Here is a 24,867-nt window from a genome sequence, read left to right as displayed (position 1 = left end):
ATATTACTACATGTGAGTTATTAATATTGAATGCTAGGATAAGGTGTATGAATTTTATTTGCTGAGTTGACAATAGAGAACCATTGGAGAGACTGACATGACTAGATGCATAAAGATATCAGGCAGTGATCTCTCTTATGGAAAGAATAGCCAAAATATTAAAATCTTTCACTAAATGGCCAGAAATATCAACAATCTGACAAACCGTCAGCCTAGTTTTCATAATTCTTGTGTCACCATGGCATATAGGATAGTGTACTGGACATGATGCCATGAATACCTAGGTTCAAATTCTACCTTATACACCTGCTACCTGTGTGAATCTCAACAAATCCTTTAACTTCCCTGTGCCTCACTTTCTTCTTTTGTTTTGAGTCTTTGAGCTTATGGTTTCTCTTACTGTCAGCTCACCACCCACTACTATCAGTGTGTCTACCTCTAGCAACCTGTTCTCTCCTTGCTGCTTCAATTCTGCTGAACACTGAAATTGTATGAAGAATTGAAAGTTGCCAAGGGAAACTTGACAACCAAGCCTCTTGAATCTGTAACTTGATATGAAACACATTTCTAACTCTGGATTAGTTCTAAATTTGGCTCTGTATCTCTCTGCAGAATAAAGTGCCTGTGTTTTGTGGCAGCTTTTTTCCTTAATGCTCAGATGACTTTTTCACTGTCTTCTGGTGTCTCAGCGATTTTTTGGTTAATGTTACCAGAAGTCTGGCCAATGAATAAATGAAGATGGATGTAACATTGTATAAATGTTACATACTGATTTATATTATAAGTCTCTAAAGAAGAAGCAGTGTTTACATATAACTATTTAGGGTAAAATGTATTTATAATACTTATAAAATGATTCAGTATATTTGTAATATGTAGGTATTAAATATACAATCCATTTTATTAGTCTTATTTATTAATCTTATTTGTCCCACTCAGAGTACACATCAGAATGTTTACTTTTCACATATATTTTTCTCATATTGTGAAGAATTCTGAGGTTTCAATTTTTTTTATAAAGTAATGTGTAATTTAGAGATTTTTTTAATTGTCCACAATGTCCACAGGAAATAGGTTACTTTTGAATTCAATGTAAATCTTTTGACAAAATAATATTTCAGTTTTTTTGGATTTATATTTGGATACTATTTTGTCATTGCAGAGTATCTGAATTCTAAGTATGTTGCTACTGTCTGCAGATTTAAAAATACTCATATTTTTATTTACTTGTTTTTCTCTGTACAGATCCTTTAGCCTTTTGAAAATTCAGGATGCAGTTCTTAGATTTGAACATCAATAAAACTTAAAAAAGGACATTGTACACTACTCGCTGGAAAAGTTAAGAGTTTAGAAAACAAGATTACTGGACTACAGGAAGAATTATCAGAAACAAGAGAAATGAAATCCCAGTTAGAGCATCAAAAAGCAAAATGGACAGAGAACTCTGTAGCCTCAGGTATCTAACTCATGAGTTTCAATAAAGACTTGAAACATTTCTCTTATGTTGAAGCATTGTGAGAGAGGATTTGAGGTTAGGAAGGCAAAAATGACACATCTTTAAAATCATAATGAAATGAGCCCTATTTAATCCTTTTTACCTTATGGTCATCTATGAGAGATGCATTTTTAGTCAATTTTCAAAACTATAGTACAATTACTTGACTTTTTTTTCAAAATGTAGTAAAAAGTCAACTCTAATAATCAATAATAATGTGAAAATGGATGAGAGAAATGTAGAAATCATTCCCACACCCAATTTTAGTCAGAGATTTTAACTACATCCCCCTCTAAACTTTTTACCAGAGGCATTCAGATGCATCAAAACTCAATAATTTTGAAAAAGTTATTTCCTCTAGCTCCTCTGTAGTGCAGGTCAGTAAAAGTTTAAAGCCAAGAAGGCAGGCAGGGAAGGAGGGAAGTAGCTGGACATATGTATCCAATTTATGACCTTCCTGTCCATTGAATACAAAAAGCCAAAGAACTATAGGATACATTTTTTCATAGAAGTTTAATGCCCTAATGTAGCTTGAATAAAAAACAGATTCATGTCTCATTTCTGACACATCCTGACTGTGTGAGCCTGAACAAGTTACATAAATCCTCAGTGTCCCAGGCAACTATCAAAGGCTCAAAATTGCTGAGCAGGGACCCATCAACATGAGTATTGAGAGTTTCCTGATGGTGAGTTCCCTACATAGATCCAGTTCCCCCCAAATTAATGTTCTTTTCCTTTAGAGGTACAGATTAATATACTTAAATGGCATTATATTCCTTATTTCTATTGAATTGTGATTTTAAAACAAGCAATTTTAATCTAGGTTTACACTGAAGCAAGAGGAAGAAAAGCGAGTGACTGCAGAAATGCTATTTGAAAAAATTAGAGAACAGTTAAGAAGAATACAAGAACAACATAGTAAAGAAGTGGAGCTAAAACAGCAACTTGAATTCACTCTTAGAACCATGGCTTTGAACTGAGAACAGTAAGAAATAATTTGAGACAGGTAAATTGGAATTTAAAACTCAACATTTTCTCTTTTCTTTGTTAAGAATATTTATGGGTTCCCTGGGAGTGAGGAGGTGAATACTGTAATGTGTTTTTAATCCTAAGAAAGGCCTCGGTATCTTCCATGCTTGCTGGTGGTGGCTTCCACTATTCTATCCTGAGCTGAACTGTGACGTGCTCTATCTTCTGTGGCCTCTGCTCTGCCCCAGTGAGTGGGAGCCTTGAGGAAGAGGGAATGGCTCCTGTACTGACAGCCAGGCCCCAAAAGAGTCATCACAGTCCAGTGGCAAGGACAGACATGAGATGACTGGTGATGGCTTGAGATGTGGTGGATGACCTTGGCATCTTTGATGTCTAACCAAGCTCTTAGCATTCCACAGTGTCTGTTTCATCTGCTTGCAGGGCCACTGGAACAAATTGTTCTCATCTGCTCATTCCACCAGGGGAAGTCTTCACATGCTTAGTGTAGACACCCCCCTAAACTTGCCAAAAGGTTTAAAACCTCTTGGTTACCCTCAACCTGGTTTAGCCCATCTGCCCGTCTGCCAAAATGTGTGGGTGGGTGGCCGATGCACATGCTATATCACTTCTTGGAGCCACAGGAATCATTTACATTCAAGGATATGGCTATGGAATTCACTGGAGAAGAGTGGGTACAATTGAACCCATCTCAGAAAAAGTTGTACAGAGATGTGATGCTAGAGAACTATAGGAAATTGGTCTCTTTGGGATTTGCAATTTCCAGACCAGATGTTGGAAAGAAAAGAAACATCTTGAATGCCAGAGGCAGATATTCCAGGAGACACAAGGAGATATTCCAGACACAACTTACAGTGCATCAAAGAATTCATATTGGAGAGAATCCTTATGAATGTAATGAGAAGAAGGAATATCTTACTCTACATCAGAGAATTTATACTGGAGACATCCTTAATAAATGTAAGGAGTGTGGGAAGACTTTATCCTACAACTCAGATCTTATTTGACATCATAAAATTCATACTGAAGAGAAACTTTATGAATGCAATGAATGTGGGAAGACCTTCAGTGTGATGATACAATTTACTCAGCACCAAAGTATTCATTCAGGAAAGAAACCTTAAGAGTGTAATGTAAAAATTCGTGCTGGAAAATTCATACCTTATGTATGTAGTGAATGTGGGAGGGCCTTCAGGAAGAAGTCACATCTTACTGTGTATCAGAGAATTCGTACTGGAGAAATTCTTTATGAATGTGTATAGTGTGGGAAGGCCTTTCAGTCAAATCTTTCTCAACTTCAAATAATTCATACCTTATGAATGTAATGTACAAGGGAAGGCCTTCTACTTGAATGTAGCTAGTACTCAACATCAGAGCATTCATACTAGAGAGAGACTTTATGAATGCAATGAATGTGGGAAGCCCTTCAGCCTGAAGACAAAACTTGCTCAACATCAGAGAATTAATTCTGGAGAGAAACCTTTTGAGTTTGAGAAGGCCTTTAGACTAAGGACCCTACTTTATGTCCATCAGAGAATTCATACTAGAATGATTCTTCGTGATTGTAAGGAGTATGGGAAGATCCCCCAGCTGACTAAAATGTGATTCTGAGTCCCTAGATGCAGTTCAGAAGTTACATATTTAGGCACCATGGGAGAAAAAGATATCCCTCCCCTCTGTAGAGGCCTAAAGGGGCAAAGATTTAGTGTTATCCTCCCATGGGCCTTCAGGGAGGGAGAGGTTATGATGACTGAGCCAGAGGTTACTGAGTGAATGGTATTAGGAGATCCTTAGTGTTAAGTTTGATCCCTGGGCATATGACATGCAAGACGCTTGGGGATGATCTTTTGGCCATGAGATGAGCCTATGCCTAATGTGTGATGAATGATTGTTGATGGTGCATGAGGAAGAGATGATCTGAACTGTGTTCCTGATGTTGCTGGTGCTGCTTCTGCTCATATTCATTTGGGTAGCCACTGTGGACCATAAAGATTTAGAATCACCTTAATGAAAATAAAGCAACAGAAGGTGTGAGGGCAGATGTTGATTTAATGTGATTTCTGTCCAGTGCTCTGACTTTCAAATGGAAGAAGCGCATTGAAATACAGGTAAACAGGGACGACTAGGTGGAGCAGTGGATAAAGCACTGGCTCTGGATTCAGGAGGACCTGAGTTCAAATCCGACCGTAGACACATAACACTTACTAGCTGTGTGACCTTAGGCAAGTCACTTAACCCCATTGTCTAAAACAAAAACAAAAGAAAGAAAGAAAGAAATACAGGTAAATAGTGGGATTGATTATGACCTTCTTATGTTAGCCAAATGCCTTGTCATTTAATTAGTGACACACATGAAAAGATGAATAATATTCTCATTATAGTTAAGGAATATAAACAGAGAGTTTTCTATGAAAAAATCAAACTGATCAATAATAATGAAAAAATATGCTAAATCGCTATTGATTAGATAAATGCAACTTGGAACAACACATCACACTACCTCAGATTGGCCAACATGACAGAAAAGGAAAATGGCAAATTCTATAGGGGAGGTGGAAAAATAGGGACACTAGTGCACAATTCAGAACTGATTTAACCATTCTGGAGAACGATTTGGAACTATGCACAAAGGGCTATAAAATTGTGCATACCCTTTGACACAGCAATACCCCTACTAGGTCTGTATCACTAACAGATCAAAGGAAAAGGAAAAGGACCTACATGTACAAAAATATTTCTAGTGGGTCTTTTTGTGGTGTCAAAGAATGACCATCAATTGTGGAATGGCCAAAGAATTGGTTGTATATGATTGTGATAGAATATTTTTGTGCTCTAACAAATGAAAGAGATAGTTTTGGTAAAACTTGGGAAGACCTATATGAATAGATGCAGAGTTAAACAAGCAGAATGAGGAGGTCTTTGTATACTGTACCAGCAATATTTTAATGATGATCACACAATCAACTGTGAATGACTTAGCTACTTTGATCAAGAAAATGATAGGAGACAATTCCAGAGGAATCATGATGAAAAGTACTGTCCAACTCCACAGAGAGAACTGACAAACTTAGTGTAAATTGAAGCATATCTTTTCACTTTTTAATTTTCTTGCTTTTTTATAACATGACTAATATAGAAATATGTTTTGTGTGGCTTCACATGTATAAATGATGTATTGCTTGTCTTCTCCATGGCTGAGGGAGAGAATTTGGAACTCAACTTTAAAAAGAATGCTTAAAATAATTTTTAAATCGTAAAAAAGTGCCATAGTATTTATGTCTAGTAGAAGTAAGTTGGGTTCAACAATTCATAAATATATAAAGAAAAATAAAGAAAAATTTCCCTTGTTTAAGCATTTGAATGTAAAATTACAGGCTGAATAGCCATGGAAAAGGTAAAATGGAACATTTTAAAATATGTATCACAGTAGAGAATCAGTATGGTGTAGTGGATAGAACCAGCCTCAAATCTAAGAGTAATCGATTAGGCTTCAATATTACCACTGATACGTCTTGACTGCGTGATGCTAGGCAAGTCATTTCACCTGACCCAAGGCCAGAGGTGTCCAACTCCACAAAAGCTGCCCACAAAACTCAGTACTAGGGGCATCTATTTGACACCACTGCTCTAGATAACTGTCTAAACTATGAGTTCCCTAGAACTCCTCTACATTGTTAGAGGGAGTTTCCTTACCTGAAAATTCTCTAGGCCAATGAAATTGCAGGTTCAGTCCCTTTCTCTATTCCTTATATTCCACTTTACCACACATCCTTCAGTCTTTCAGAAAAGTTTATTGTTCTCTAGCATCCTTAGCTGTTACTTATGCAACTAAAATTATCCAAGTCTTTTTAAATGGAAGAAAGGCAAAGTCTTAATAGGTCAGAGAACTGGACTGAGCCCACTAATAAGATGAAATTCTGTAGGAATGAATGTAAAGTTTTATAATAGGTACAAAAAATTAGTTTCACAATTATATGTTGGGGGAAATATGATTAGATAGCAGCATTTTGTTGGAAAACATGTAGGAGTCTTAGTGAACTCTAAGTTTAATTTGAGTCAGTGCTGTTATTTGGCAACCAAAGCGCTAATGTAATTTTGGAACCCATTAAAAGAAGCATAGCTTCTAAAACTGAGGAGGTAATAATACATCTGTACTCTGACCTTATCAGACCTCACCAGTACTGTTTTGTTCATTTGTGGCTACCACGGAATTCTGGTAGCTAGTAAGCAGAACAGCAAACAGGATGAGGAAGGGCCTTGAGCCCATGACATGTGAGGATCAGTTAAAAGAACTGAAGATGTTCCTTGAGAAAAGAAAACACAAAGGCCATGATAACTGTCTTCATGGAAGGACAGTCATGTGGAAGGATTAACTTGCTCTGCTTCACCCTAAGAGACAGAACTAAAAGCAGTGGATAGAAGTTGCAAAAACATACATTTTTAGGGTTAATGTTAGGAAAAAATTGCTACCAAATAGAACCATCCATAGGTAGAAATAGAATGAGTTGCCTGGATAGATGGTGGCTTCCCCCAATCCCGTCTATGAAGACTTCAAGCCAAGGCTAAGTAAAGTCTAGTAAGAGTCAGGTACTTAATAATGGTTTGGACTGAATAGTTGCTGAGGTTCCTTTACAACTCTGAAATGCTAGCCTTATTGTTTTTCATTTTCAGTAGTCTACTTTTCTTAGAATTTTTTCAGCTATTTTCCATTCTTTTTCAGATTCTATATTCCAGTTAAAGATGAAATGTTTTTGCTGACTTTTGAAGGAAAAATATGATTAAAGCTTTAATGAAATTGTTGTCTCCAGGTTGAAGAAGAGCAAAATGACACTCAAAGACAGCTTTCTCAGGAGCAGAGTGCCAGAGCTTTGCAAGACAGCATTCTGAATGATCCTCTTTGGAAGCAAAAGCAAATAGAAGCAGCTGGTTCCAAAAGCATTCAGAGTTCTGAGGTATTCACTTTGGTCATTTTCAAATCTAATTGCATATTTAAAAAGTCAGGATTTTTGTTCTTCATTTTTAGACATATTTGTCATCTGCAATCATGTCCATCTGTCTGCAGCAGACAAGCAGTGACACACATAGTGACCAAAATCAGCAGAGGTTGTTTGTTTTACTTTGTTGCTTCTTTTCTTTGAATCGAATGATCCCTCCAGAGACACAAGTGTACTTCTACTGGAACAAATCCCTGCCTCTCAGTAGAACCTCTGCCCTTTCTGGACATAGGGAGAGGGCACAGCTCATCAGGTTCACTAACCCCTAAGGGGAGAAAGGAATGCACCAGGTAGAAAGTGGCACCTCAAACACAAACCACTTTTCTTCCTTAATGAAGAGATTTTATCTATTGACCCTTTCCAGGGCAGAGACCAAGGGTTACAAAACATATGAAAATAGTTTGGTTTATTTCAGATTGTTGTCTCACTCATGTTTCATGAAAGGGAAGGTAAAAAGTATTGCAACAAGAATAAATTGCACGTAGATTTCTAAAATAAGGGTCTATACTTTACAAGGTTTCATTCATTCACATTGATCATTGCTCAGCTTGATAGAAACAAAAGTTCATCAAATGCCAAAGTTAAGATTTTTCATTTTCTTCTTTTTTCAACAATGGTTTGAAGTGAATCATTCGGGTTGTTGGCCCTTAGTAATTCTTTGGTGCCTGGGCACTGGAGTGCTTCATTTAACTCAGCTGTTGCCTATTCATACCTTTCTCCTGGCTTTATAGAAGGGATCTCATAGAAAGGGGCTCCTGAGCTTTTTGATATAGCTGTTTCCACCAGTCCTGAATGTGGCCCAATGCTCCTGGACCAGTTTTACTATGATGGGAGTGCAAAAATCAACTTTTTATGCTTTGGCATCGATAATGCTTTCATTATTCCTTTAAAATTTGATGGTTAAGGTTAGGTTGCCATACATAGACCACATTCTGGGACTCACTTTTCCTGTCCCTAAAATGAGAGGTTGGGACTAGATAACCTCTAAAAACTCTAAATTGATGCTCTGAAAATGCTACAGATCTATCCGAGAACGGATTGTTCTCAAGATATGTACTAAGAAATTCTAAGACTGTTATCACTTCATTGGTCCATAGCTCAGATAGCTGTACCAGGACAATGACTCTAACTGTAGGACAATGGCTTATGTTCAGCCTAAGAGGAAATTAGCTATTGGAAAAGAGTGCCAGATTTGGAGTCTGAAGAGACCTGGATTCAGATACTGCTTCTAACACTTACTAGGTGTGACAATGAGCAGATAATTTAATAACTTCTCCTAACCTAAGTCCTAATCTTTAAAATGGGGAGAATGATATGAGAATTTCCCTCATAGGTGTGTTGCAAGGCTTATGTGAAATAATGTCTCGAAAGTACTTTGCAAGGTACCTTAAAAGGCCTCTATAAATGTTAGATATTGTTATTTTTTATCATAACCCTACGAATAGCCGGTGTGGGATCAAATGGATACAGCAAAGGAAATAGAATATGCTGAAAGACTGACAAATTCTGAGGCCTAGAAATACAGTGCATGCCTTCTGATTGATGTAGCACTTTTAAGATCTATTCTTCAGGAAAATTGAGTCTGATAGAGATGGGAAATAGGTGAAACCCACTCAATTTATGTTTTCTTAGAATATACTATGCTTCTTGGCATTTTCAGGTCTATTTTTAATTACTAAGGAAAATCAGAATGCATAATTTTATTTTGAGTAACAATTTTTTTCTGCTAATTGTGTTTAGGTTCCTGATAGCAATGAAAAAGAAAAATATCTCCTGCATAAGAATCAAAACCTACAGGATGAAGTTGCCATGCTTAAACTGGAACTAGACACAGTAAAAATTAAAGATCAGGAGAAAGAAAATCAATATACAGAAGAAAATGAAGTTTTAAAAGAAAAGAATGAGGAGCTTGAAAAGGAATTACAACTGAATGAAAAAACATTAACAAAAAGAATATCCCAGTACAGTGGACAAGTAAATGTTCTGACAACTGAGAATGCAATCCTGAAGTTTAAATTGGAAAATGAAAAACAAAACAGAGACAGACTAGAGACAGAAATTGAATTATACCGTTCCTGTCTAACTTCTTCTATTCATGATAATAAACAAAGTCAGACATCAAAACTAGACCTTGAGCATAGCTTTCAGCGAGAACGAGATGAGTGGCTTCGTTTACAAGACAAACTAAATTATGACTTGTCTAGTCTAAGAGAGAACAATGGTGTCCTTTCTCAAGAGCTCTCTAAAGCTGAAAGTAAAGCCAATAGTTTAGAAAATGAGCTACACCATGTACGTGATTCCCTCAGAGAAAAGACACTAATTTTAGAAAGCACACAGAGAGAATTAAACCAAGCCCAATATAAAGCAAAGGAACTAGAACACACAAATCAAATGGAAAAGGAAAAACTGAACAAATATGTCATCAAACAAGAATCTATCCAAGAAAGATTAGCCCAAATCCAGAGTGAAAATATGTTGCTTCGACAGCAGCTTGAAGATGCTCAAAACAAAGGCATCCTTAAAGAAAAGGTATTGAGTGGTGCTCAGGTACAGTTTATTGATCTTTTCAATAAACTTCGTGCTGATACAGAAAAACAAGTTCATATGGTACAAGGCAGAAATAAAGAGTTGATCAATGAATGTCACCACTTAAGAGAGCAAATGTGTAAATATGAAAATGAGAAAGCAGAAAGAGAGGTAGGTCTTTAAATAATATCATTGAATAAGCATTTAACTTGTTGAAATGAAACTGAAAATAATTTTGAACAAAGTAAATTAGGGTTTTGAATGTTCAGCAGGCAGATGATGTGAACTTTAATTGTAAAAATTCTGACATGTAAGAAAGGAGAATGAAGAAGCAATAACCTGATAAAAATCAACTTGATATCCATCTTTTAGATAAAATGACTCACTTTGCTGAGTATATAATAACATTATGTAGCCCATTAAATTTTGGCTTAGTAAATGTAGATAGATTAAATCTCTTGTAAATAAATACTGATAAATATATAATTCTAATAATATGCATAATATTAAATTTTAATTCTTCAGTGTAATAAATTATTTGAAATGGTAAAACTTAAGATAAATCCTGCAAAATCATGCTAAGAATAATGTAACAATTCAAATCAGACATCTGAATTGAGACACTGTGGGATATTATAGTTACCCTTTTCATAACCATTTTAACATGTTTATCAATCAATCTAGTTTTTAATTCAAACCACTTGGAGCTAATTTAATTCAAACTACTTAGAACTAAAAATCAATCACTAATTTTAGAAATATTAAACACTGGGGGCCAGCTAGGTGGCAGAGTAGATAGTGCACCAGTCCTGCAGTCAGGAGGACCTTTGTTGAAATCCAGCTTAGGACACTTGACTCTTACTAGTTTTGTGACCCTGGGCAAGTCATTTAACCCCATTGCCTAGCCAAAAAAAAAAAATTAAAAAAATATTAAACACTGGATCATATTTTTAATGAAATTCCAAAGAATAGCAACAAGTTTTCTTTAAAATTTAGAACAATAATTCTGTTAAAATTGATTATGATTTTGCATTGATCATTATTTTGTTGTGTAGTAATTGTGCCATTTAAAAAATAACATGTTTTTTCTTCCCCACTACATATTTTTATCTCAGTATTTTTCCACTGTTTTACTAACACTTCTTAATGTCCAAAATTGCAATTTTTAGGATCACTGCCTTTCATTTGTTGAACATAGATAGCTTTTTACAGGCTAATAGTAGTTCTCATTATCTGTGATTGTTTCACATGTGCAACAGGTGGCAGGACTACCAACATTGTACTGGGTAACAATTTCATATAAATTTTTTTTTAGATTTAATTTATAGTATATATGATCATGCACTTGAATCATTGAATCATTTCATACTAAAATTTAGTTTATTTGTAGGAATTTAATTATTTATGCCAATTTTCCCTTTCACTACTTTACATGGGCTTCTTTTAGCTTATGTTTCCTTTAAAAAGTTTATTTGACTTTAGTTATATTTATTTTTACAAGATACTTAATCTTATCTAATGAGATGGAAAAAAGTTTAATTTCTTTCTCTTTTTATCTTCATTTGCCATTAGTAATATGTACAATAATTTACTTTGCTCTTTAGTGAAAATGAACAGGATTTTCCTAGCATATCTGTATATACATATACAAGTATGTATTTGTGTATATATACATAAATATATGTACATTATATATGTACATAAGTATTCCTACTAGGATAGAGAATGAAATGAAATGAAACAAAATGAAATGACTTCCCTTTAGCTGTGACCTTGCACATACTGTGTATACATAAGTCATAGTACTACTATATTTTCTATAGTTTCCCCCTTTTCTGTGCTTTGACTGGAATGAGAAGTGTAAATCCTCTCCCAACAGAAAAAGGAACTGCTTTGAAGGCTTGGCAAGGACAGTTGAAGATGTGAATAGTAGCTAGCAACTCCTTGCCTGCACCTTTTTTTTTTTTTTGCTTTCAGCAAAACAAATCAATCACTTCAAGTGCTTCTGCCAGGCCTGACAAGCATATCACTGCATATGTTCATTCTTCTCATATGAGAGGAAGAAAAATGCAACTTGTTCTTATAGATGTCTTCATTCTTGTAAGGGCCAGTGAAAAGAAATAAGGTAGTTAACTTTTCTGAAAAATGGAAGGGAAAAATCCCTAATGTTTCTATCAAGTATAGGAAGCTACATAATCTTCACTCCCCCATGTCCCTACCTTCCGTGTAAATTGCACATAAAACATTTTATCCCTATGTGGTTTAGGAGGTGTTATAATTCTCAAAAAGATAGAATGGGGAAATTAGGCTGAATGCATTGCTTTATGAGGAGAATACTGAGCAAGTAGGAAGATAGCATTTGCTCCATGCTGAATGTTGGGTGAGTGGTATATTCAAAAGAGCACTGTAGTCTCAGGAGCTAAATTCCAATCCTTTTCTCTATTAATTACTACCTTTATGGCCTTGAGTAACTCATTTGACCTGTTTGGGGCTTAGTTTCCTCATCTGCAAAATGCAGTGGTTGGATTAAATAGTGCCTAAGACTTTTTCTAGTTCTAAATTTATGATAACTATGAATACGTTCATTAAATTAAGTTGCATGTGATGAAGGTATATTTACTTTATATGACCTAATATTGATTTATGAAATCAGTAATAGAAATAATTTGGATATATTTCTATCAGGGTACAGCAAGAAAGCTTCAACAAGAATTTGCTGGTTCCAAAAAATACCAATCCATGACAGAAGTTTCACTAGAGTTTACATCATATTTTCAAAATGATTTAGACGTTATGAAAAAACTACCAAATGAAAGAGATCAGACCAGAAGTAAAATATGTGTGCAAAAAATCAGTAACTTGTCACTGTTTAATGGAAAGTGTTTTCAGTGTAACATTTATTTTTTACCAGTGTTTTATATTTTCTGAACACTGTGCCTGTCATTTAAAGTGACTTAGAACAAGACCTATTACCTCCACCATTTCTACTTTTAAATTGAGATAATTATATTCACTCTTTTGGTGGTTGACAATTTTTTTTATCTATCCTCCCATAAGGAATGAGGTATTTTTCTAAGACTAGAAAACCCTTTACATACATTATCTCATTTAATCCCCAAAACAGCACTGTGAAGTAGAAATTATGTATTTGTTTCTATTCAAACTCCTTCAATGAAAGGAAAACGCTATTACTTCCACAATTTGAAAGTATATAAATTGTTCGTGCAAAACAAAATTGAGATTTGAAGTAATTAGATGGATAATCTCATCATCTTCTAATTTGTTCAAACTGATGTACTGATCCAATCACATGTTGATTTCCATCTCCATACCCTTAGTCATGCTCTTCTTCTTGCTTAGTTATACTTCTGCATCTGTGCTACCTATCCAAAACCTATCCATTCTTCAGCACCCTGCTTCTCAAATGCCACCTTCATCTTTAAGATCCTTTTGAATTCCAAAAGTGTGATAAGCCTTTTTTGTTTTTACTTTTCAGCCCTATTGACTTCACAATCTTATGAATTCCACTTTTCATCTGATAACATATAATTTAGTATTTAATGCCATAAAATTTATTATTTCATTTAAATTTAATCAGTTTAGTAATTGATTGCCTTACAGTGTTCACATCTTTCCAAACTACCATTTTCTGTGTCTAGATTTCCCCAACTAGATTTCAATTCATTGAGGACAGGGATTATTTATACTTCTTTATCTTATATAGAACTTCCTTTTCACAACATGTTCGTAGTAGAAGTACTAGTTATTATTATTATTGTAGTAGTAGTAGTAGTAGTAGTAGTAGTAGTAGTGATAGCAGCAGCAGCAGCAGTAGCAGCAGTAGTAGTAGTAAAAGAAGAAGGTGATGCTAAGTAAATGTTTATTTTTTACTTTGCCATGAGTTTAAAGGTTAGTTAAAAGTAAATTAGCTCCAAGGTAATATTTGGACTATGCAATTTTGAGTTTCTTTCTAGTCTGATTTTGTATAAATTTTCAATTTCCCAGCATCCCTTAATAGCAAAATAGAAATTTAGTATAAAATTTTATTTTTTATTATTATTAAAAACTATTATAATGAAGAAGTTAAGTATAGAATACAGTTTCATAGTCAAATGCTCCTAAAGTATTTACTTAAATACTATAAAATTCATTTATGTATTCTAGGTTGCTTTCCCACATTCATATGTAGTTGATGGTATGGTATTCATCATTATACCAGCCAAATGGTGTAGAAATGGATATTTCTGATATCTTTCAAACATATTTTCAACCTAGTGTCCATCATCAGGAGTAAAGTAATGGAATTCTGTGCCAGAGCAGTCAAACATAGAGTTTTTGATGATGAGATTTTCTCTACTGAGAGGCTGCTTGGTAGAAATATGGATACAACATTGGGCCTGGAATTAGAAAAACCTGACATCAAATATGGCCTCAGACACCACGTAAAATAGAGAAAGTTAATTTATAATAGGAGGTAGCATATAAACAAGTAACAAGTGAGTGGTATATAAGTAAATAACATAAGCATTTATAAAAGGTTTTAGAATAGAGCAGATAGTACTTAATCCAATCTTCTTTCCACATGAAAAAAATACTCAGTGCATATTTCCTGAGTTACTACCTCTTTTGGAAGAACAATTGCCAAATAGCTAAATTTAATAATATGTATTTTGGATAATTGTATAAGTATAAATTATTAAAAACCTACATCTGAAGATGACTTTTCCAAGATTTTGAGTCCTGGCTCAGCCCCTGGCTGTCCATATGACTTTAGACAATTGATTTTCTGTCTTCAAGCCTGGGTTTCCTCATATATAAAATGAGGTACTAACTCATCACTGGGGTCCTTTTTTGCACTAACAGTCTACAATTCTGAGTGAACCCCACTTGCTTATTCTTATTCTCTAATCTACTCAGCTTTCCCAAATCTACCATTCAAAATATTTAATGTGGGGCAGCCAGGTGGTTCAGTGGATACAGGACCAGCCCTGAAGTCAAGAGGACCTGAATTCAAATCCGGCCTCAGACCAAACACTTGACACTAGCTGTGTGACCCTGGGCAAGTCATTTAACCCTAATTGCGTTAAAAAATATTTAATGAGTTCCTGCCATGTCTCTATAAAATATCTCAGCATTACATACTGAAATAAGAACTGAAGTGAATGGTTTCACAAAAATTAGAAACTGACTAGAACGGTATACTTACTGCATGCCACAGACAAAAATATCAAAGAACATAGTGAAGAAAGGGATTATTGTTGTAAGACAGCAAGAAAAGCTTTAGAGAAAAGATAGATCTTTGAGTTGCCTTTGAGGACTGGGATCAATAGGATAGGAGAACAATACAGTCCGGGACAAAAGCAAAAGCACTGGAGTGTGAAGAGGGTTGCTGTAAAGAAACTCCAAGTAAAAGTAGGAAAAAATCAGGATGTGGTTATATTTTAGAGTAAGAAAGGCAGTGAAGTTTAGCCTCAAACTGGAAGACAAAAACAGTCCCATTCTAGGTTTTTGAGTAAGGCATTAATATGGTCTAAACAGTGTTTTATGAAGATTTAACTTAGCACTTTGTATCTGATTGGTATGGGCTAAAACTGGAACACAAAGACCCTGTAGCACCTTGTCTTTAATCCATAGGCAAGTGACTTAATATCCTAATCTGTAAAATGAGAAGATTGGAATAAAGTGTTCACCTCTACATTTATGATCCTTTGCTTGAGGTAATGGGTCTGAACTAAGGTGGTAGCCATGAGATATAAGAGGAAGAGAAACACTGAGAAATGATAATTTGCAGGGATAATACATGACAAATCAAGTAATAGAAACAGGATACTATGTTGCAGTGAAGTCAGAGACTAAGAAGAAATGTTTTTGGGTATGTTTAGAACTTCTGCTTTTTGAGAATGCAGTTTCAGTAGACCAGTAGGGAGGTAATCCAGATTTCATGGAAATAAAGCAAAGCACCATTGTCATATGCATAGAGAGCTAGCCTCAGAGTCAGGAAAACATGGGTTCAAATCCCTACTCTGACATAGATGGCTTTGTGATCCTGAGCAAAGCTTGTAACCTCTTGATTCCCTAAGTCTCTAAGAGTTGCAGATTCTAAACTGCAGGCTGAGCACAGGGCCTATTTACATTGATAGATGGAATTTTTTCACCCAGAATTCCCTATACCAATTAAATCACAGATATAGAACAAATAAATAAGTAAACAATCATAAATAGATGAATGAAATGGGAACGAGAGATGAACAAATGGCAGCTGGCATGGCAGTGAGATAGTCATTCATTGAAGAAGTTTGGAAGCAAAGGGGAGAAAAAGGAGTGAATCTGGAAGGGGCAGCAGAATTCAGCAGAATGAGGAGGGTTCTTTTTTCCTTTGTAAGACAGAGAAGACCACTGGACGAGGAAGAACTTGAAAACCTTGAAAGGAAGTTGAGAAGAGGACAGGTGATTTACCTGGCTCATAATCCAGAGCAACAGATAACCATTGTAAGAGAATTTAAAAAACAAAACCAAAACATGAATTTACACAGGTTCCATCTCACTTAGCCAAATACAAAGAGATTTGTTGAAGAGTTTTATAGCCTTACCTAAGAATACATATATAGATATTTTAACATAGGAATGCTTAGACCATGGGCCATGCGAACACAAGGGCGACGAGGGGACCGTTTCCATTGGCTGCAGAGAAAGGGAGAAGGCCAGTGCTCCTCCAAAGTGTGTTGGCAAACTTGACCCACGTTCTATTCATTCTTACTCATTTCAACTATTTTTAAATTTATTGACATTATTAGTAAAATAAATACCTATATTAAAACCAGTTGAAAACATTCATTGATCTAAATTTCAAAAAAAAAATAGGTTGCAGTGTAATCAGAGGAAAGCTTTATCGTTTGAAGTAAAATCAATCATTTTCAAATCTCTCTGTATTTGTTTTGATTTTATAAACTATGCTTAAACTGATATTTAGAGTTGGATCTGGAGTTAATGAAAAATATCCTTTTTTAAAATGCCAGTTCAGTTCTTGTAATATTTTTCTTTGTAAAAATGTTTTCAAAGCCTAATACTGAAAGGGAAACAATAAAGAAACTCATTGAGGTAAAGCAATCTCTGGAAAATCGTCTACAACAAGAAATGAAGAGAAATGATGAATTACAGGAACTCAGTGGGTAAGACTCATTTTTGTTGCAGGCTGTTTCAACCATACATTAAGTAAGCAAAGACTTAACTAGTTTGTTAAATCCTAAGTACAAATTTGTTTTATACATTAACACTTTGATAATTACAGCATGTATCAGTCTAAGTGAACAAAGAAGTTTTCTTTTTCATTTCACTTTATTCACTAAATGATTACTGAAAATCAAACCTTCTGACCTGCATCTTTGAAATTATAGTCAAATGCTGTGTAGCACCTGCACCTTAACGTATGTTTTCCAGACTCTTGTTAAGTATACTATTTCTGCACATAAGTTGTTTCTATAAGGTTGGTCTCTATGTTCTCCATCCTAATTTATTCCTTTCCTTATTCACTTATTTGTTTCTTTATCACTAATTCAAAAAATACTATTGAACCTCTGTTGTGTATAAAATACTGTACTATTCCTCTAGCTACAGAGATGATTAGTGTATAGTCCCTGCTTTGAAGGTGATAACAATCTAATAAAAAGAGGTAATGCAGACACTCAAATAATTTTGCGAATAAGAATGTGGTAAGTGATTAATAATAGTCCAAAGAAAACACAATCAGAGACTGAAGGAAGTAAAGATCTCTTTTGACTTTGTGGGATCAGGAAGATTCCATTAAGGATATGACTTTTGATCTAGCCTCTACAAAATGCCTTGTCCTGGAATTTAAGGCCCTTACACTGCCTTTGCACATTTAAATTATATTATTTCCTCTTCTACAACTTAAGCTCCTGTTAAACTGGACTATTCTCTGTCCTTCAACACATGCCTTGTCCTTTCCTACCTCTGCCCTGTGCCTGTAATGTTCACCCATGGCCTCTGCACTCATCCTCACCCAAATGCAGCTCCTCTATGGGGCCTACTCTGATCTCTGTTCTTGATAATGAATGACCTTAACCATCAGACTTCACCTCACAATTTCTGCTACACTCCCCTAAAGCTCTTACAGTTTGTTTTGTATTGTAACTATCTACATGTATATCTTATATTTCAATTGAATGACAGCCTGGATCATGGTTTCTCTAAATTTAGTATTGTATCACAACCTTTAGGGGTAAGCACTTAATGCTTTCTAATTAAATTTTAATTAAATTCCAACTGATGAATTTTTTTGGGGTTTTTTTTTTAATTCATTTAAATATTTTTTTGTTCAATTGATGAATTTTAATTGAATATGCCAAGAAGCCACCACTGTTGAGGTATCAGATCTTCTGACCACAGGCTAGAGGCTGCATTCCAGTGGCAGAGGAGAGTGTCCAAATCATCATGCATTTTGCTGTGTTATGGTTTAATTAGGTTTTTGTGGGCTTCTATTCAACTGCTTTTTAGAGCACTAGCTCTATGGGGGAAAATGCATTCCCTTTCCCCAGAAAATTTACAAACCTGTCAATTTACAAAATAACTTGTGAGATTCAATTGACTTTTCAAGTTAGGGACTGCCTATATTTACATCCATTAAACAAACATTTTAAATACAACTTTGTGTTCTAATAACATTAAATGATGTCATTTGTGTTTTGTGGGCTATGGCATTTAAATACTTGACCAGCTAATTTACACAGATCTACAATTAAAATAACAAGAGCACAAAACATCACCAAAACTTTTTTTCAAAATAAATTTACTCATCATTTGAATTTTAGGTTATATATATATATATAATAATAATATATAATATAATAATATATATATATATATATATAAGGTATCCCCCTTTCTACAAATATTACAGCATAACCAGAAACCATTTGGGGAATATTCTACAATAATGTGATATTAACAGAGAGCTGAAGTTGAATATATATCATTTGATATTGAGATGAAATGATTAGTGAGGCTACTCTTCTTTTGGTTTTATTTTAACAAAATATTATTGGATCCGAGTTGGGTGACCTCAGGAACTCTTTTTAGATTTATTTTCTTCTCTGTGCTTTCAAAGAATTTAAGTAAATGTGTCAAAAATAATATTAAATGTATAGTACTTAAGTTATAAAGAGTTTGACTTAATTATTCTGTTCATTCTAACAGATTTAAAAAACCATTGAAAACAACAAAAAAATTAAGAGAATATGAAGAAGATGTTGTTCACAAGGGGGAACATAAGCAAACACATTCTGAAATGGATAGACAAATTAATAGGTTAAAAAATAAGGTAATCCTTAATATTGGAAAATGTAAAATGTTTTATCATTGTATTCCTTTTCAAATGGTTATATATGTAGCAGATCATTGGGACACCAGTACCCATGAGAAGATTTACATCTTCCCCATGCTTGGAAGGCAACACTTTCTATCTAAGACCTAGTCACACAGTTCTTGCTGTTCTCAGGGACTCAGTAGACAAGCTTGGGGACTTTACATCTCCCTTAAAATTCTGGGCTCCAGTGACTCTCTATATAGATTTATGTATTAGAAAAATTTCCTTTACTCATATTATAGAATTCATCTAAAATGGATATCAAATACCTAAATCTATTGTGTTAAAAGAACTTCTCAAATATTTAAATGCATTGTCAGATGGGAGAAAGAATTGTTTTACAAATTGATTTAGACACAAATTTAGGTTTGATGTAAAGAAAAACTTTCTAACAATTAGAGTGCTCCCAAAGGGAAAGTGGGCTGTTTGAAGAAACAAAATGCTGGAAAGCCTTTTTAGGTCAGTATTTGCAGGGCCTCTTAAAACTTAAGAGTTCTCTCTGACACTCTGCTTCTGTAATCCTAAAGATGAAAAAAATTTCCCCCAAAAAAGAGGACTAATAAGCAGAAACAATTTGAAAAGCAGTAGTTCTTTAATAAGAGATTTTAAGATGACAAAGAACAAATAAAGCAACAGTTTGATTGCAAGGTAATCACTGCTAATATTAATAGACTGCATAATACAACACAGAGTTATAAAAATTAAGGACTTGAGTTGGTTTGAGTGAAAACCATTTTATTGCAGTATACCCTATACATTGCTTTTGTGTTTTAGGGAAGCAAAGATTTTTCCCCCTTCTGGAAGGATAATAAATTGACTAATTTATCTGAAGCTACTACTTTTTTAAAAGATTCTAATATTTGATAATATTGAGACATTTCCCCAACTCTAACTACTTAGGCCAACACAAGTTGGGGGAAAGTCCTAAGGAGGTTTGGGAAAAAGAAAGAAAAAAAAACATCATAAGTATTCAAGTGAGATAATGGCAAACCTTAAAGTGCTATGATGCTAACTAGTAGAAATGCCATTTTTTCTATAGTGACAAGTGACTCCTTAGAAACATCTTACTATCATTAATTTTACTAGTTGATGTCTTCTATCTTGGTTTCTCATCAATATTTATCTAAAAGAATTAACTTCTTAACATTTATTGAGTTTTGCCCTTTGGAAGTCAGTGGTGTCACACTTTTTTACTTATCACTTATTTCAGTCAATCATCTAACTTCTGGAGCTGAAGGAAAACAGGTAGAAACCCTGCTAAGCTTGTTGATTTGTTTTATTGAGGCACTTGGGGAGCAGTAAGAGGGTTATTACACAATAGAAGCTCTGGTAAACGTAGCGTATTCCCTGGATACTATCACCAGAGTTCTGTAGATGAGAAAGGCATGATTTTCTCTGGCTCTGAAACTGAGCATCTCACCATGTGACATTTAAGTTCGCATAAGTTAATTTGCTTTCTCAGTGAAGTCTATCATCATAGAACCAGTGTTCTCATTCGGATGATTAAAAGGAATCTCATTTCTTCCAAATTCCCTTTAAGATCTGTTGTTGCCATAAGCCTAGCATAATTTAAGAAGAATATGTTAATATCCATCTAATATGAAGTTTATTGATATTTACTCACTGTATTGCTGGGCAGGAAAGATAGGTGAAAAAATTAGAGAACACAGAAGACAGTATGCGATCAGGTACTAAATGTGGATGATACAGGCTATAAGAGCTAGTATATCATTTCAAGGTTTCTCCTTTCAGTCTTAATTTTGTTTTTGATTTGTCAATTTACTTAAATAATCATTTTAGGAAATATATTTTATAGCTATAAGTATAATGATCCACTTAATTACATCTGAATTAAAAATAATCTTAAGAGGTTTAAATTAGTATTTAAGATGAAAAACTTATTTTATTTGTGTAATTTGCTAAACTGATATTTTATGCAGATTGAAGACCTTACACAACAATTGGAAGCAGAATCTTCAAAATGTAAACTGTTGGAATCAATTAATCAGAGATTTCGAGGAGAGTTATTTTCTACGAAAATCTTGCAAAAGAAATGTGCCAAGCTGGAAGAGAACAAAAGACAATTAGAAGAAGAAATAATTAATCTTAAGCATCATTTGAAAATTGCTAAACTAGAACGCAGTCAAGTAGAACAATATAAACGTGAGATTGAAGAACGAGTGAGACAGGAGATTATAGAAAAACTAAAAGAAGTCAACCTATTTTTACAGGTTACTTTAATTATCACCACAATGCTTTTAAATGATTTCAACATAAATGAAAGTTTAGGATTATTTTCCTTATTCTAAATACAGAGTAACTTTTAAAATTTTTCTCTCTCTGCCTTTATTTCTATTGGTCTCCATAAGCTTAATATCACTTTTTTTTAATAAAGAGAATAATAGCCTTTGAAATAATAAGTGAAAATAACCATGAATACTATCAGTTAAGGTGCTTCTTTTTGGGGGGTGGTTTTGTTTTGTTTATGCAAGGCAATTGGAATGAAGTGACTTGCCCACAGTCACACAGATAGTAAGTGTTAAGTATCTGAAACATGATTTGAACTCAGGTCCTCCTGACTCCAGAGCCAGCACTCTATCCACATAAACTGAGTTTTTAAAAATAATTGGCATAATTATAAAATTTTGAAGGGTGAGTTTTTTTTTTAATTTGACAAATATTTTAATTGTAACAAAACATTCAGAAGATTCTGTAGTTATTTTTTTTTTTAGGATTATACCTATTGTTTTTATAATGATCCTAATATTATCTCTTGGGTAAGAACTAGTAAACTAACAGTCAATAGAAACAAGTTTTTTTTTAAGTTCAAATTTAATTCAGCTGACCTTGATAATGAGTCCTTTCAAGGTTAGAATCTACTTTTAGAAATTCAGAATTGCACTCTGAATTGCTGACTGAAATTAAAATGAAACGTAACAGAATATGGTAACAAACATTTTATAAACTTTAGGATAGAGTGGGGCCATTTTTTGTTAACTTCATTCTTTGTTTTCCATTTGGTTTAGATGCAAGCAGCATCCCAAGAGAACTTAGAACAATTAAGAGAAAATAACAACGCTTCCCTAAGAAGCCAAATGGAGCAACGAATTAGAGATCTGGAGTCTGAACTCTCCAAAATGAAAAAGTCACATCAAGAGTCTGCTGAAGCAGAGGTAGAAAGATACAGACAGCTTAATTCTGAAGAATTAAAAATAAAAAAATCATTATCAGTCAAATTAAACAGGTAAGCCCAAACAGGGACACTAAGAAAATAGTACTTAAACTTATCAGATTGCTTTTAAAGATTTCCATTTTGAATTTAACGAATCTTTAATGGATTGATCTATGACTTCATTGGGATATGGGGGTTACCTGTAGAGATGATACTTTTATACATATTGGTAAGCCAAATAATTTTTAAAATGTTAACTAGGTACAAAAGACTGCAGTGTGGTACATTGGAAAGATGGTACTCTGGCTGTAAAGGCAGATGACCTGGCTTCAAATCTTGCCTCTGATGCTCACTACTGTATGACCTTGAGCAAGTCACTTAACCTCCCAGGGCCTCAGTTTCCTCATCTTTAAAATCAGAGTGTTTCATTAGGCGACTTCTGAGATCCCTTTCAGTCCTCAATCTATGATCCTATGAAAATTATTTAAGTGTATCTTATTTCTATGTCACATTATTTCTTTTTACTATCTGCTACAGATTAGCCCTTTTGGGATGAAGTTAAATATTTTGAAAATTAAACTAACATTATTCTCATTTCACCAAATGACAGTACCAAAATGTTTTAAGTGTTTCTGAAAATGTATAACAGGATCGTAGCAATATATAACACATTGTAGGACTGAAGGACTCGGGGCCATCCTATTGACTACATAGCAAGATGAAGTATGCCCCTCAATTTGCTGCTGTCCCAGCCCTTCAGTTTTATATACAGGTGAAAGCTCATTGAGGGAGCTATTGGAGGGGAAAAGAAAGAAAGGAAATATTACAGAAGGGTTTAGATTGGAGTCTTAGATAGCCAAAAGATACTATCTCTTAAAGAAAAATGAGTGGGGCAATCTTGCTATATATGACAAGGATGACAATGGTGGGTAGGTATTATGGGCTGGCTATACAGTTGAGAGCCTCAGGACTTTTTTTTGAGCTTCAATTGAGTCACCTCCTTTTCCTCCAGAGACTACATCCCTTAGTCATTTGGCTGCTACGTGGGTCCTGAAGGAAGGACTGCAAAAGCACTGCCTGGGATAATCACTCAGATTTGATACCCTTAAAACAACTCTATTAATTTCCAATATAAATTTATAGAATGGAAGTACTTTCAATGGCTCCCTTAAAGTTCAGATTAGTAAGGAATTCCAGATTTACAAGTATCTTTTGTGGTTTGTTTTATTTTGTTTAATTTCCCCTGGACAGTCTGAAAACCTTTTTCTTCAATCAATTTCTTTATACCATTTATTGGGAAAAGACCATAATGGAAGGAAATCAAAAAAAAAAACCCTTTAATACCTACATGCTTTAATTTTTTTCAGAGTTAAGAAACTACTCAGGGAAAAGTCACAATTATGATAGCATTAATAAAACACATTAACCATTTAAGAAAAATGGTAACCATTTAAGTGCTTTAAAATGTTCACAGGAGTAATCTAATGAGAGACTAGCTGAGGTGAGTGTCTGACTCCTGAATAAAAGGAAAAAGAATAAAATTTTAATCAACAGTTCTGTTTAATCAACAGTCCAGTTCTGGAGCCACCACATCTTGGGAATGTTAATACCCATATGTTCCTCAGGAGAAGTCGTATTCCAAGAGGAAATTCAGCATTTTCTACTCAAAATATCATGTCTTCAGAAAGCAGAGTGGGGGGCTACTTAGCAAAGGTTTGTCATTTAGAATTGTTTTTTCTTCTGTTATGTTACAGATATAAAGTAAATAATATTCATCTTAGTGAAATTTAATGCTTAAGTATTTTTAATGTGTCATGTTGATTTTTGTGATCTATTAAAATGAAAGTAGTCCTTTTACCTAATGATAATTAAAAATGCCAGATCATGAGTTTAAATTTTTTTTTTAGATCCATGACTATCATATGTACCTGTTTGGTAACTTCTCAGATATAGTCATACCTGCTTTCATACAATTTATGTAACCCTGAAAAGTGGCATTCATATAAAGATTCTTTAAATTGAATACTATTTCCTCACCAACCACTACTTAAGGAGAGTCTTTATCTCCTCTCATTCATTTCCCTATACTAATGGCATCTTAACACATAAAATACAGTCTTTCTGTGATTCTTCTTTCTATTTCTTTTTCAGAATTTCTTAAAAAAACACAGGTATATAAACATAAAAAAAACCACACACCTATAAACATACATTCTTTTTTTAGAGTACCCTAAAGAAATCTTTTACAAAGTAATCTCATGTAATATGAATATCTTCTAATTTTGTTTTCAGTTCATATTTGTACAAAGGT

The 24,867-nt window shown here is 34.2% G+C and overlaps 1 protein-coding gene across 1 annotated transcript in view; it reads left to right on the top strand.

The window, feature by feature from the left end:
- Positions 1 to 24,867, top strand: part of LOC110200653 (ankyrin repeat domain-containing protein 26-like) — a 78,139-nt gene that overhangs the window by 44,276 nt on the left and 8,996 nt on the right. Inside the window, 11 exon segments of the mRNA XM_078149945.1 lie at positions 1,300 to 1,432; positions 1,435 to 1,456; positions 2,319 to 2,461; positions 2,464 to 2,501; positions 7,291 to 7,434; positions 9,217 to 10,173; positions 17,062 to 17,171; positions 19,216 to 19,339; positions 21,325 to 21,615; positions 22,411 to 22,628; positions 24,128 to 24,269. Of these exon segments, the coding sequence (XP_078006071.1) occupies positions 1,300 to 1,432; positions 1,435 to 1,456; positions 2,319 to 2,461; positions 2,464 to 2,501; positions 7,291 to 7,434; positions 9,217 to 10,173; positions 17,062 to 17,171; positions 19,216 to 19,339; positions 21,325 to 21,615; positions 22,411 to 22,628; positions 24,128 to 24,269 (2,322 nt within the window).

The sequence above is a fragment of the Phascolarctos cinereus genome, unplaced genomic scaffold (genome assembly GCF_003287225.1).
Source record: "Phascolarctos cinereus isolate Bilbo 61053 unplaced genomic scaffold, phaCin_HiC Scaffold_1;HRSCAF=81, whole genome shotgun sequence".
In the NCBI taxonomy this organism is placed as follows: Eukaryota; Metazoa; Chordata; class Mammalia; order Diprotodontia; family Phascolarctidae; genus Phascolarctos; species Phascolarctos cinereus.
Note: the sequence above shows the minus strand (reverse complement) of the source record. Positions and strands in the feature narration are given on the sequence as shown.